General features: G+C 50.1%; 1 protein-coding gene across 6 annotated transcripts in view; it reads right to left on the bottom strand.

The window, feature by feature from the left end:
• Positions 1-14,083, bottom strand: part of raly (RALY heterogeneous nuclear ribonucleoprotein) — a 297,200-nt gene that overhangs the window by 53,759 nt on the left and 229,358 nt on the right. For 5 of the 6 annotated variants that reach the window (XM_072556189.1, XM_072556188.1, XM_072556194.1 and 2 more), the window contains one exon: positions 6,523-6,787. In XM_072556189.1, the coding sequence (XP_072412290.1) occupies positions 6,523-6,787 (265 nt within the window). Of the gene's footprint in view, positions 1-6,522; positions 6,788-8,559; positions 8,612-14,083 lie in introns of those variants that run through there. The other variant, XM_072556193.1, reaches the window with a different exon arrangement.

The following is a 14,083-nucleotide window of genomic DNA, read 5'->3' on the forward strand; positions in this document are numbered from 1 at the left end:
TATGGAATGAGCTGCCAGAGGATGTGGTGGAGGCATTTAATGGGTATTTGAATAGGAAGGGTTTGGAGGGATATGGGCCGGGTGCTGGCAGGTGGGACCAGATTGGGTTGGGATATCTGGTCGGCATGGACAGGTTGGACCGAAGGGTCTGTTTCCATGCTCTACATCTCTATGACTCTTGCCTTTGGCCCATAGCCCTTAATACTTTATCTTTAACAAAAAATCATCTATCTCCAATTTAAAACTAACTGACCCAGCATCCACTACTATTTGTGGAAGCAAGTTCCATCCAAGGATTCCAGGCTTGGGTGACTGTCTGTGTGGAGTTTGCACATTCTCCCTGTGTCTGTGTGGGTTTCCTCTGGGTGATCCAGTTTCTTCCCACAGTCCAAAGCTGTGCAGGTTAAGTGAATTGGCCATGCTCAATTGCCCATAGTGTTCGGTGCATTAGTCAGAGGGAAATGGGTCTGGGTGGGTTACTCTTTGGAGGATCAGCGTGGACTTGTTGGGCCAAAGGTCCTGTTTCCACACTGTAGGGAATCTAATCTTGAATCTGATCAAACCTCTACCACCTTGTGTGTGTGTAGAAGTGATTCCTAACGTCTCTCCTGAGTGGTCTGGCCCTAAGTTTCAGACTATGCCCCTAGCTCCCAAACAGTGGGAATAGTTTATCTTTATCTACCCTGACTTTTCCTGTTAAAGTTGAAAATCCCACAACACCAGGTTACAGTCCAACAGGTTTATTTGGGAATACAAGCTTTCGGAGCGATGCTCCTTCATCAGGTACCCAGCTAGTGCTTCCAAATAAAGCTGTTGGATTATAACCTGGTGTTGTGTGATTTTTAACTTTGTATACCCCAGCCCAACACCGGCATCTCCACATCATGTTTCCCTGTTAATACCTTGAAGACGTCGATCAGGTTGCTTGAGAACAGAAATAACTCCACAGAGTATCCCATCACCAGCCCCTGCCTATAGTACCATCTCATTCAGAGTCAGTACTGGACTATCAGTACCTCTGACACTCCCCTATTTACGCCTGTCAGTCAGGGCTCCCTGACTGGGGCTTTGACCTGGTCCAATCAGGGAACTTGTATTCACTGACGCCCAGCTGACTGATCTTGTTACAATCACGACATCAGCTTCCCCAATGCTTGAGAAAACAGGCCTACTTTGTATAACCTCTCCCCGTGATGTACCTCCCAAAATCCAGATATCATTATTGGTAAGCCTACACTGTACTCCCTCTGAGGCCAACGTATCCTTCCTCAGGCCGCAGTCTCCACATGGGGTCTAACCCCCTCCCCACCCCCCCACCCCTCCCCCTCCCCCTCCCCCCCCTCCCCCTCCCCCCCCTCCCTCCCCCCCTCCCCCCTCCACCCCCAGGGTTTTGTTAAACTGCAGCACAACCTCTGCATCCTTGTACCCCAATCCTCTCAATATAAAGACCAGCGTTCCATTCGACACCTTGGCTATTTTCTAACCCTGTCACTGCAGGTGTGCCTAGCTCTTCAGGCTTGCAGCTACCATCCTTTGAGTGTTGTGGAAGGTCAGTTCCCAGTTCACCTTCATCCAGACACGGCTCAGAGTGGGGGTCATGCCGCAGAATATCAGGAAGTCGGTGTGCACTCCTACTTTTAGAAAGGAATTGCAGCGAATGCTGTTTTCTGGGCGAGTGTGACCCAGGCTTCCATTTCCGGAAAATTCCCTCCGTCGTGCGTCTCCACTCAAAATTGGAGCCTTATGTTCTTCAAAGTTGCAGCTCTCCCTTTAGCACAATCTAATAGCCACTGCGCGTGTCCAGCAGTTATTATCGAGTTGGTTGATAGTCTGCAGCTGTACTGCCTTATCACATCTAACAGGTTACAGCTGGGCCCTGGGGAGGTCACAATAAACCAGTCGCCAACATTCTCATTTTCCTAATTAGTTACCGTACAGGAGTAACACTCAGTAAAATAATTACAAAGGCATAAATCTTCCTTTCCTAATGCATCCTCCAGTCTGAACAGCAGGCTCCTCAGATGTGCAGCAAGGAATTAAAAGCTTGAAGTAACAACTAAAGGCTGTTGGGAAACGACAACGTTCAAAACAAATACAGAAGGGAAGCAGTGTTAACATTCGTTCAGTGACAAAAGGCTATTCCTAGTAGATTGCGAAAAAAGGACTCTATTGGCAATTAGCAAAATGAGAGTTTCTAAGGAATTGGGCAGAATAACAAAAGGGAATGGGAGAGGTGCTTGCAGTACAGAGGTAGTGTCCCTACCTCTGAGCCAGGAAGCCTTGGTTCAAGTCCCACCTGCTCCACAGGTGTGTCGTAACACCTCAAAGCAGGTGGATTAGACAATATCTGAAAAGGGATTGGGATTGAGTATCTGCCAGGGCTCTTGTTGGTGGGCAGCAGATGGCAGTAACATCAACAGCATTAGCTTCACAGTGAACCGCATAACTTCCACCACACTATGATGACATTATTACAATTGCACTGCCTTTCCTCAAGGTTCTTCCCTGCAGGTTTGAAGCATTGAAACTATAAAACTGTGTAAAATCTTTTTGTTAAGAATTTCCATCTCACACAAAAACAACTTCAGGCCAATCAGCATCAAGCAACCTGCTCAGAAAGCTTAGCTCCCATTTTGATAACTCTAAAGTAGTGACACAGTCCACAACATTCTGAGTCAAGCAACAGTAAATGTATTTTTCTAAATTGTTGAAGGAACCATGAACTATTGCAAGTTCCATTTCTATAAAAAAAAGCTAATCTATTTTACCTTGGTCCACGTTTTAATGAAATGCATCCATTAGTTTTAATACCATAAGACATAAAGGACAGAAATTAGGCCATTTCCCCAGTGAGTCTGCTCCGCCTTTCAATCATGGCTGATTGTTCTTTCAACCCCATTTCCTGCTTTGTCCTTGTAAACTTTGATCTCCTTGGCAATCAAGAACTTACCTACCTCAGTTTCTCAGTGGCAATAGACAATAGGCAATAGGTGCAGGAGGAGGCCATTCTGCCCTTTGAGCCAGCACCACCATTCATTATGATCATGGCTGGTCATCCTCAATCAGTATCCTGTTCCTGCCTTATCTCCATAACCCTTAATTCCACAATCCTTAAGAGCTCTATCCAACTCTTTCTTGAAAGTATCCAGAGACTTGGCCTCCACTGCCTTCTAGGGCAAAGCATTCCATACACCCACCACTCTCTGGGTGAAGAAGTTTCTCCTCATCTCTGTCCTAAATGGCCTACTCCTTATTTTTAAGCTGTGTCCTCTGGTTCGGGACTCACCCATCAGCGGAAACACGTTTCCTACCTCCAGAGTGTCCAATCCTTTAATAATCTTATACATCTCAATCAGATCCCCTCTCAGTTTTCTAAACTCAAGTGTATCCAGTCGCTCCAATCGTTCAGCGTAAGATAGTCCCGCCATTCTGGGAATTGACCTTGCGACCCTACGCTGCACTCCCTCAATAGCCAGAATGCCTTTCCTCAAATTTGGAGACCAAAGCTGCGCACAATATTCCAGGTGCAGTCTCACCAGGGCCCCGTAAAGCTGCAGAAGGACCTCTTTGCTTCTATACTCAATTCCTCTGGTTATGAAGGCCAGCATGCTATTAGCCTTCTTCATTGCCTGCTGTACCTACATGCTTACCTTCATTGACTAGTGTACAAGAACACCCAGATCTCTCTGTACTGCCCCTTTACCTAACTTGACACCATTTAGGTGGTAATCTGCCTTCCTGCTCTTGCTATCAAAGTGGATAACCACACATTTATCCACATTAAACTGCATCTGCCATGCATCCGTCCACTCACCTAACCTGTCCAGGTCACCCTGTATTCTCCTAACATCCTCCTCACATTTCACCCTGCCACCCAGCTTTGTGTCATCAGCAAATTTGCTAATATTACTTTTAATACCTTCATCTATATCATTAATGTACATTATAAAAAGCTGCGGTCCCAGCACTGATCCCTGCGGCACACCACTGGTCACTGCCTGCCAATCCGAAAGGGAGCTGTTTATCTTTGTATCTTGTCAGCCAACCAATTTTCAATCCATGTCAGTATTTTGCCCCAAACACCATGTGCCCTAATTTTGCTCAGTAATCTCCTATGTGGGACTTTATCAAAGATTTTCTGAAAAGTCCAGGTACACTACATCCACTGGATCTCCCTTGTCCATCTTCAGAGTTACATCCTCAAAAAATTCCAGAAGATTAGTCAAGCCTGATTTCCCCTTCATAAATCCATGCTGACTCTGACCTATCCTGTTACTGCTATCCAGATGTGTCGTAATTTCGTCCTTTATAATTGACTCCAGCACTTTTCCCAACACTCAGGTCAGACTAACTGGTCTATAATTCTCTGTTTTCTCTCTCCCTCCTTTCTTGAAAAGTGGGACAACATTAGCCATCCTCCAATCCACAGGAACTGATCCTGAATCTATAGAATATTTGAAAATGATTACCAACGCATCCATGATTTCTAGAGCCACCTCCTTCAGTACCCTGGGATGCAGACCATCAGGCCCCGGGGACTTATCAACCTTCAGACCTAACAGCCTCTCCAACACAAATTCCTGGCAAATATAAATTCCCTTCAGTTCATCCATTACCTGGGTCCTTCAGCCACTATTACATCTGGGAAATTGCTTATATCTTCCCCAGTGAAGACAGATTTAAAGTACCAATTCAACTCTTCTACCATTTCTTTGTTCCCCGTAATAAATTCACCTGTTTCTGTCTTCAAGGGCCCAATTTTAGTCTTAACCATTTTTTTTCTTTTCACATACCTAAAAAAGCCTTTACTATCCTCCTTTATATTTTTGGCCAGTTTGCCTTTGTACCTTATTTTTTCTTTGCGTATTTCCTTTTTAGTTATCCTCTGTTGTTCTTTAAAAGCTTCCCAGTCCTCCGATTTCCCACTCACCTTTGCTATGTTATACTTTTTCCCTTTTGTCCTGGCCTCCAAAGACTTCTGTGGCGATTGCTTGGAAGCTTCCAATGTGAATTAGGGACACTATTTCTGACTCAAATCAGAGATTGTCCACAACCCTTCCTCAGAATGTTCCGGCCATGCTCCCAGTGCAGGATCCATCTCAACAGAAGGAATCCAGCAAACCGCGGTGGCAGCATGGGAACATACCACCACTGCAGACACCTCTCTCCTTCTTACACCAGTGTTCCAGAAAGGAAGATGTTCAATCGATCTCAAAGCTGCTTTGACAGCGACATAGACACGGTTTGTAAGGTGAGGGGGAAAGGGCTATACTGACAGCTGAATGGGTGAGGGGCTGGGGTGACTAATGCACAGAAGGTCAGGTGGGCGAACGGGTGGGCTGTGAGTGGGTGTAGTGCTGACCGGTAAGGGGGTGACAGTGAGGATGGATCAGGGGTCAATGAGAGGTCAACTGTCCAAGAGCAGATGGCGAGGTGATTATAGTCAGGGTGAACGTTGGATGGGGATTAGGGGGTATCATTAGCCAGAAGTACAAACTCATCTTGAACCCTCTGACACTCTCTGACAAGTGATTAGTCCGAGTGACTCTGAGTCCTTCTGGAGCTTTTCCGAGGGTTCCACACACCCGGGAATTGCCCGTTATAAATTTCAATTTCTCTCTGCAGGGTCACGACACCGATCTATCCCAGATTCTCTGGAGATAAGAAGGTCCGGGACAACGTTTACAGACAAAGAGACAAAAACATGAGGAAGGAGCAAATTAGATCAAAATGAAAGTCCCAATCTCAGGATTGACTTCAGTCAGAAACCTCTGGGATCATTGTTGGGATGTAAGGAGAGAGTGGAGCAGAGTGACCAATATTAACTGTCCTTTATCATCCCATTCCATTCCATTCTCAACGGCAACATTATGGAGAGGGGTTAAAAGAGTTTCTGTAGGAGAATCTAGGAGCAGATAGTTTAAAAACAAAGGCTTACCTGCTTAAAACCAGAAATAAGAAATACCTTGTGCACTTGGGGACTGTGAGTCTTTAGAATTCCCTTCACAAAAGGCAGTGGATACAGAATCTTCCTGTATCTTTCAGGCCAAGGTCGATTCTTGTTGGCCAAGGGCATGACATACTCTCGGGGGATTGCAGACTTGAGGTTAAAATCAGATCAGCCACAATCTTATTGATGTGGAGGTGCCGGTGTTGGACTGGGGTGGACAAAGTCAGAAGTCCCATGACACCAGGTTATAGTCCAACAGGTTTATTTGAAATCACAAGCTTTCTGAGTGTTGCCCCTTCACCAGGTGAAGTGGAGGGAAACTCAGTAGACTGTAACCTGGTGTTGTGTAACTTCTGACTGTGATCTTATGGAAGGGGGTGGGGAGCAGGTTTGAAGGCTGAGTGGCCCTACTCTCGCTCCTCGCTGCTATGTTCATTGGGACATGGAGGAACAAAGCCAGTTCCGAGGAACTCGGAGTAACCGCTGACTCTCCGGCCTGTTCTCCCTGAGACTGACCCACTGCGTTGGTCAAACCCCTCCTTCACATTCCACGCAGTGCTGGATGGTCTTACCGAGTGTCTGTCCAGCGAGCACCCGGCGATTCTCTCCGGCCACGGCTACACGTGCCGTTCTCTCGTTGGTGTACTGGACAAAGGCGTAGCCCTTGTGCACAGAGCAGCCTACCACCTTGCCGTACTGCCCGAAGATTGTCTCCACATCAGACTTCTTCACCACCGCTGTGTTGAGGTTTCCGATAAAGACGCGGGAATTAATCGACCGAGGGTCATTCTTGTTGGTGATGTTACTGGTCTGGAGTTTGGTCGACATATTCACGTCCTGGAATTAGGAGAAAGATTAAAACATCATCGACCCTGGACAAGTATCCACCTCTCGCTGCTATACAACTGTGACAGAGACACTGGCAAAACATCTTTATTTCATTCACGAGATGTGGGTGTTACTGGCCAGGCTAGCATGGATTGCTCATCCCTAATTACCTCATTGCAAGTGGGTCTGGAGTCACATGTAACCCAGCTCAGATTTCCCTTCAAATGAACATTAGTGACCCAGATGGGTTTTTAACAATGAATGACAATGGTCACCATTTACCCAACATTTCACTGAATTGAAATTTCACCATCTCTCCTGGTGGGAGATGAACCCACGTACCTGGAACATATACTGAAATTCCGGAATGTTAGTCTAGAGATATCACCATGACACACTGCCTCCGCACATCAGGATGGCAGAGAGTGTGCTGGTCCATTTAGACCAATGGGAATGTGGTTACAATTGAGTTGAGAAGGGGATTGACCTGCCCTGGTTCAGGGGGAAGTGTTTGAAATGGGGAGAAAGGAGAAACAGGTTGGATGATCAGTCATGATCCTATTGAATGGAGGAGCTGTCTCAAAGGGCTAAGTGGCCTATATTCTATCTGTTTAGGAAGGAGGCATTGTGAGACTTACACAATCAACTGGGTCAGCACGTTTTGGGCCTTCTTTGGATTTTTTGACTCAGTCACAGGATGTAGGCACTATTGTTTGGGCCAGCAATTATAGACAATCTCTAAATGTCCTGGAGGAGGTGCTAGTGAGTGATGTTCTTGACCTGGGTTGGTGTACAGACACCCACAGTGTTGTTTGGTAGGTGGTTCTGGGACCTGAGTCAAGAGCACGGGGCTGGAAAAGCACAGCAGGTCAGGCAGCGTCCGAGGAGCAGAAGAGTCAACATTTCGGGCATAAGCCCTTTATCAAATTCCTGATGAAGGGCTTTTGCACGAAACATTGATTCTCCTGCTCCTCAGATGCTGCCTGACCTGCTGCGCTTTTCCAGCAACACATTCTGGACTCTGATCTGCAGCATCTGCCGTCCTCACTTTCGCCAAGTTCTGGGACCTGGACTCAGCGACAGTGGATGGTGAGTGGTTTGGAGGGGAACTTGCAAGAGGGTGGGGTTCCCATGTATCTTCTGCCCTTGTTCTAGATGGAACTGGTCGTGGGTTTGAAAGGTGCTGTCTGAGGGTTTTCGGAGAATTTCTGCAGTGCAACTTGGAGGTAGCTCCCACTCCTGCTACTGAGCATCAGTGATGGAGAGAGTGGGTGTTTATGAATATGGTGCCAATCAAGTGGGCTGCTTTGTCCTGGAATGTGTCATGCTTCTTGAGTGTTGTTGGGGCTGCCCCCATCCAGGCAAGTGGGGAGTATTCCATCACACAAAAGGATACCAAAAGAGAAAATGCTGGAAAATTTCAGCAGGTCTGGCAGCTTTTGTAAGGAGACAAAAGAGCTGACGTTTCAAGTCCAACTGACCCGACAAAGTGTCAATTAGACTCGAAATGTCAGGTCTTTTCTCTCCTTACAGATGCTGCCAGACCTGCTGGGATTTTCCAGCATTTTCTCTTTTGGTTTCAGATTCCAGCATCCACAGGAATTTGCTTTTTTACACAAAAGCATACACCGTGGATGTTGGGGCTCTGAAGCATGAACCAAAATTGCTCAGAATACTCATTGAAGCTGAACGCATCCGAGAACAGAAAAGGAACTGAAGCTTCATGTGGATGACCTTTCATCGGAACCGAAAAGAAAACTGAAATGTCAAAGAGATTTTACCTGTTTTAAAGTGTGTTTGCAATCCTGCAATACCAGATTGTTACCACCAGATGGTGGTGTCAGTCTGTCCCACACTGAAGCCCAGTTCCCTGGCAGTCTGCATGGCCTTGAACTCTCAAGTCTCTTCATCGCTGAGACCATCCCTGCTCCATTTCAGAACAATTTCAAATCCATTCCAGTATTATTCAGTGACAGTTCGATTGAAGATGTGACACATTCACCCAGTGAGTCATTTTCCGCAAGACATTTTTAGATTTTCCCATGGAAATTGAAGCTCACAGGGACAATGGGAGGGCTCCAGCTGTAGGACAATGTGTTGGTGTTCTGGGGCAGTGCAGGAAAGGAGATGCAGCAAGAACAGTAACCAATTCATTCCCAGCAAGGCTAATCCTCCCCCTCTTGGTCACATTGTTTCAGGGATAAATATTCCTGCTTCCTGCTCTTCAAAATACAGCAATTCACCTGAGAGGGCACTGCAGCATTCCCTCAGCACTGACCGTCCAACAGTGCCCTTTTCCTCAGCACTGACCCTCCGACAGTGCAGCACTCCCTCAGCACTGACCCTCCGACAGTGATCATTCCCTCAGCACTGACCCTCCGACAGTGCCCATTCCCTCAGCACTGACCCTCCGACAGTGCCCATTCCCTCAGCACTGACCCTCCGACAGTGCCCATTCCCTCAGCACTGACCCTCCGACAGTGCAGCATTCCCCTAGCACTGACCGTCCGACAGTGCCCATTCCCTCAGCACTGAACCTCCGACAGTGCCCATTCCCTCAGCACTGACCCTCCGACAGTGCCCATTCCCTCAGCAGTAACCCTCCCACAGTGCGGCACTCTCTCAGCACTGACCCTCCGACAGTGCGGCATTTCCTCAGCACTGACCCTCCGACAGTGCGGCACTCTCTCAGCACTGACCCTCCAACAGTGCGGTACTCCCTCAGCACTGACCCTCCGACAGTGCGGCATTTCCTCAGCACTGACCCTCCGACAGTGCGGCACTCTCTCAGCACTGACCCTCCGACAGTGCGGCATTCCCTCGGCACTGACCCTCCGACAGTGCAGCATTGCCTCAGCACTGACCCTCCGACAGTGTCCATTCCCTTAGCACTGACCCTCCGACAGTGCAGCACTCCCTCAGCACTGACCGTCCGACAGTGCCCATTCCCTCCGCACTGACCCTCCAACAGTGCAGCATTCCCTCAGCACTGACCCTCCGACAGTGCCCATTCCCTCAGCACTGACCGTCCGACAGTGCCCATTCCCTCAGCACTGACCGTCCGACAGTGCCCTTTCCCTCAGCACTGACCGTCCGACAGTGCCCTTTCCCTCAGCACTGACCCTCCGACAGTGCCCATTCCCTCAGCACTGACCCTCCGACAGTGCGGCACTCTCTCAGCACTGACTCTTTAACAATGTTCAAGAAGGGGAGTAGGGACAGCCCTAGTAACTATAGGCCAGTGAGTCTCACTTCTGTTGTGAGCAAAGTCTTAGAGAGAATTGTAAGGGAGAGGATTTATGAACATCTGGATAGGAATAATGTGATCGTGCCTCACAAACCTTATTGAGTTCTTTGAGAAGGTGACTAAGGAAGTGGACGAGGGGAAAGCGGTAGATGTGGTGTATATGGATTTTAGTAAGGTGTTTGATAAGGTCCCCCATGGTAGGCTACTGCAAAAAATATGGAGGTATGGCATTGAGGGCGAGTTGGAGGTTTGGATTAGGAATTGGCTGGCTGGAAGAAGACAAAGGGTAATAGTTGATGGTAAAGGTTCATCTTGGAGTGCAGTTACTAGTGGTGTTCCACAAGGATCTGTTTTGGGACCATTGCTGTTTGTCATTTTTATAAATGACCTGGAGGAGGGGCTTGAAGGCTGGGTGAGCAAGTTTGCGGATGATACGAAAGTCGGTGGAGTGGTGGACAGCGAAGAAGGATGTGGCAGGTTACAGCGGGATATAGATAAGTTGCAGGGCTGGGCAGAAAGGTGGCAAATGGAGTTCAATGTAGGTAAGTGTGAAGTCATTCACTTTGGTAAGAGTAACAAGAAGATGGGGTACTGGGCTAATGGTAGGCTACTTGGCAGTGTGGATGAGCAGAGGGATCTTGGTGTCCATGTACACAGATCTCTGAAAGTTGCCACCCAGGTAAATAGTGCTGTGAAGAAGGCATATGGCGTACTGGCTTTTATTGGTAGAGGAATTGAGTTCCGGAGTCCTGAGGTCATGTTGCAGTTGTATAAGACTCTGGTGCGGCTGCATCTGGAGTATTGTGTGCAGTTTTGGTCGCCATACTATAGGAAGGATGTGGAGGCATTGGAACGAGTGCAGAGGAGGTTTACCAGGATGTTGCCTGGTATGGTAGGAAGATCGTATGAGGAAAGGCTGAGGCACTTGGGACTGTTTTCATTGGAGAAAAGAAGGTTTAGGGGTGACTTGATAGAGGTGTACAAGATGATTAGGGGTTTAGATAGGGTTGACCATGAGAACCTTTTTCCACGTATGGAGTCAGCTATTTCGAGGGGGCATAGCTTTAAATTAAGGGGTGGTAGGTATAGGACAGATGTTAGGGGTAGGTTCTTTACTCAACGAGACGTGAGTTCATGGAATGCCCTGCCAGTAGCAGTGGTGGACTCTCCCTCTTTATGGGCATTTAAACGGGCATTGGATAGACATATGGAGGATAGTGGGCTAGTGTAGGTTAGGTAGGCTTTGGTCGGCGCAACATTGAGGGCCGAAGGGCATGTACTGCGCTGTATTTTTCTATGTTCTATGTTCTATAATGCAGCATTCCGTCAGCACTGACCCTACGACAGTGCAGCATTCCCTCAGCACTGACCCTCCGACAGTGCAGCATTCCCTCAGCACTGACCCTCCGACAGTGCCTGCTCCCTCAGCACTGACCCTCCAACAATGTCTAGACTGGAATGATGCTGGAAAAGCACACCAGTTCAGGCAGCATCTGAGGAGCAGGGAAATCGACGTTTCAGGCAAAAGCCCTTCATCGAGGATAGAGGCCTGACCTGCTGTGCTTTTCCAACACCACTCTAATCTAGACTCTGGTTTCCAGCATCTGCAGTCATTGTTTTTACCTTTTATCTACAACAGTGTGCCCGCTCCCTCAGCACTGACCCTCCGACAGTGCGGCTATCCCTCAGCACTGACCCTCTGACAATGCCCGCTCACTCAGCACTGACTCTCCGACAGGGCGGCACTACCTCAGTACTGACCCTCCGACAATGCAGAATTCCCTCAGCACTGACCCTCCGACAGTGCGGCACTCCCTCAGCACTGACCCTCCGACAGTGCAGCACTCCCTCAGCACAGACCCTCCGACAGTGCGGCACTCCCTCAGCACTGACCCTCCGACAGTGCGGCACTCCCTCAGCACTGACCCTCCGACAGTGCGGCACTCCCTCAGCACTGACCCTCCGACAGTGCGGCACTCCCTTAGCATTGACCTTCCGACAGTGTGGCACTCCCTCAGCACTGACCCTCCGACAGTGCGGCACTCCCTCAGCACTGACCCTCCGACAGTGCGGCATTACCTTAGCATTGACCCTCCGACAGTGCAGCACTCCCTCAGCACTGACCCTCCGACAGTGCGGCACTCTCTCAGCACTGACCCTCCGACAGTGCGGCACTACCTTAGCATTGACCCTCCGACAGAGCGGCACTCCCTCAGCACTGACCCTCTGACAGTGCAGCACTCCCTCAGCACTGACCCTCCGACAGTGAGGCACTCTCTCAGCACTGACCCTCCGACAGTGCGGCACTACCTTAGCATTGACCTTCCGACAGTGTGGCACTCCCTCAGCACTGACCCTCTGACAGTGCAGCAATCCCTCAGCACTGACCCTCCGACACTCCCTCAGCACTGACCCTTCGCACAGTGTGGCGATCCCTCAGCACTGACCCTCTGACAATGCCCACTCCCTCAGCACTGACCCTCCGACAGTGCAGCACTCCCTCAGCACTGACCCTCCGACAGTACAGCACTCCCTCAGCACTGATCCCCCAACAGTGTGGCAATCCCTCAGCACTGACCCTCCAACACTACCTCAGCACTGACCCTTCGACAGTGTGGCAATCCCTTAGCATTGACATTCCGACAGTGCGGCACTCCCTCAGTACTGACCCTCCGACAGTGCGGCACTCCCTTAGCATTGACATTCCGACAGTGCCCACTCCCTCAGTACTGACCCTCCGACAGTGCGGCACTCCCTCAGCACTGACCCTTCGACAGTGAGGCAATCCCTCAGCACTGACCCTCTGACAATGCCCGCTCCCTCAGCACTGACCCTCCGACAGTGTGGCACTCCTTCCGCACTGACCCTCCGACAGTGCGGCACTCCCTTAGCATTGACATTCCGACAGTGCCCACTCCCTCAGTACTGACCCTCCGACAGTGCGGCACTCCCTCAGCACTGACCCTCCGATAGTGCGGCACCCCCTCTGCATTGACCCTTTGACAGTGTGGCAATCCCTCAGCACTGACCCTCCGACAGTGAGGCACTCAGTACTGACCCTCTGACAGTGTGGCACTCCCTCAGCACCAACCCTCCAACAGTGCGGCACTCCTTCCGCACTAACCCTCCGAAAGTGCGGCACTCCCTTAGCATTGACATTCCGACAGTGCCCACTCCCTCAGTACTGACCCTCCGACAGTGCCCACTCCCTCAGTACTGACCCTCCGACAGTGCGGCTATCCCTCAGCACTGACCCTCTGACAATGCCCACTCCCTCAGCACAGACCCTCCGACAGTGCGGCACTCCCTCAGCACTGACCCTCCGACAGTGCGGCACTCCCTCAGCACTGACCCTCCGACAGTGCGGCACTCCCTCAGCACTGACCCTCCGACAGTGCGGCACTCCCTTAGCATTGACCCTCCGACAGTGTGGCACTCCCTCAGCACTGACCCTCCGACAGTGCGGCACTCCCTTAGCATTGACATTCCGACAGTGCCCACTCCCTCAGTACTGACCCTCCGACAGTGCGGCACTCCCTCAGCACTGACCCTCCGATAGTGCGGCACCCCCTCTGCATTGACCCTTTGACAGTGTGGCAATGCCTCAGCACTGAACGTCTGACAATGCCCGCTCCCTCAGCACTGACCCTCCGACAGTGAGGCACTCAGTACTGACCCTCTGACAGTGTGGCACTCCCTCAGCACCAACCCTCCAACAGTGCGGCACTCCTTCCGCACTGACCCTCCGACAGTGCGGTACTCCCTTGGCATTGACATTCCGACAGTGCCCACTCCCTCAGTACTGACGCTCTGACAGTGCCCACTCCCTCAGCACTGACCCTCCGACAGTGCGGCACTCCCTCAGCACTGACCCTCCGACAATGCGGCACTCCCTCAGCACTGACCCTCCGACAGTGCGGCACTCCCTCAGCACTGACCCTCCGACAGTGCGGCACTCCCTTAGCATTGACCCTCCGACAGTGTGGCACTCCCTCAGCACTGACCCTCCGACAGTGCGGCACTCCCTCAGCACTGACCCTCCGACAGTGCAGCACTCC

This window comes from Chiloscyllium punctatum, chromosome 37, assembly GCF_047496795.1.
Source record: "Chiloscyllium punctatum isolate Juve2018m chromosome 37, sChiPun1.3, whole genome shotgun sequence".
Classification (NCBI taxonomy): Eukaryota; Metazoa; Chordata; class Chondrichthyes; order Orectolobiformes; family Hemiscylliidae; genus Chiloscyllium; species Chiloscyllium punctatum.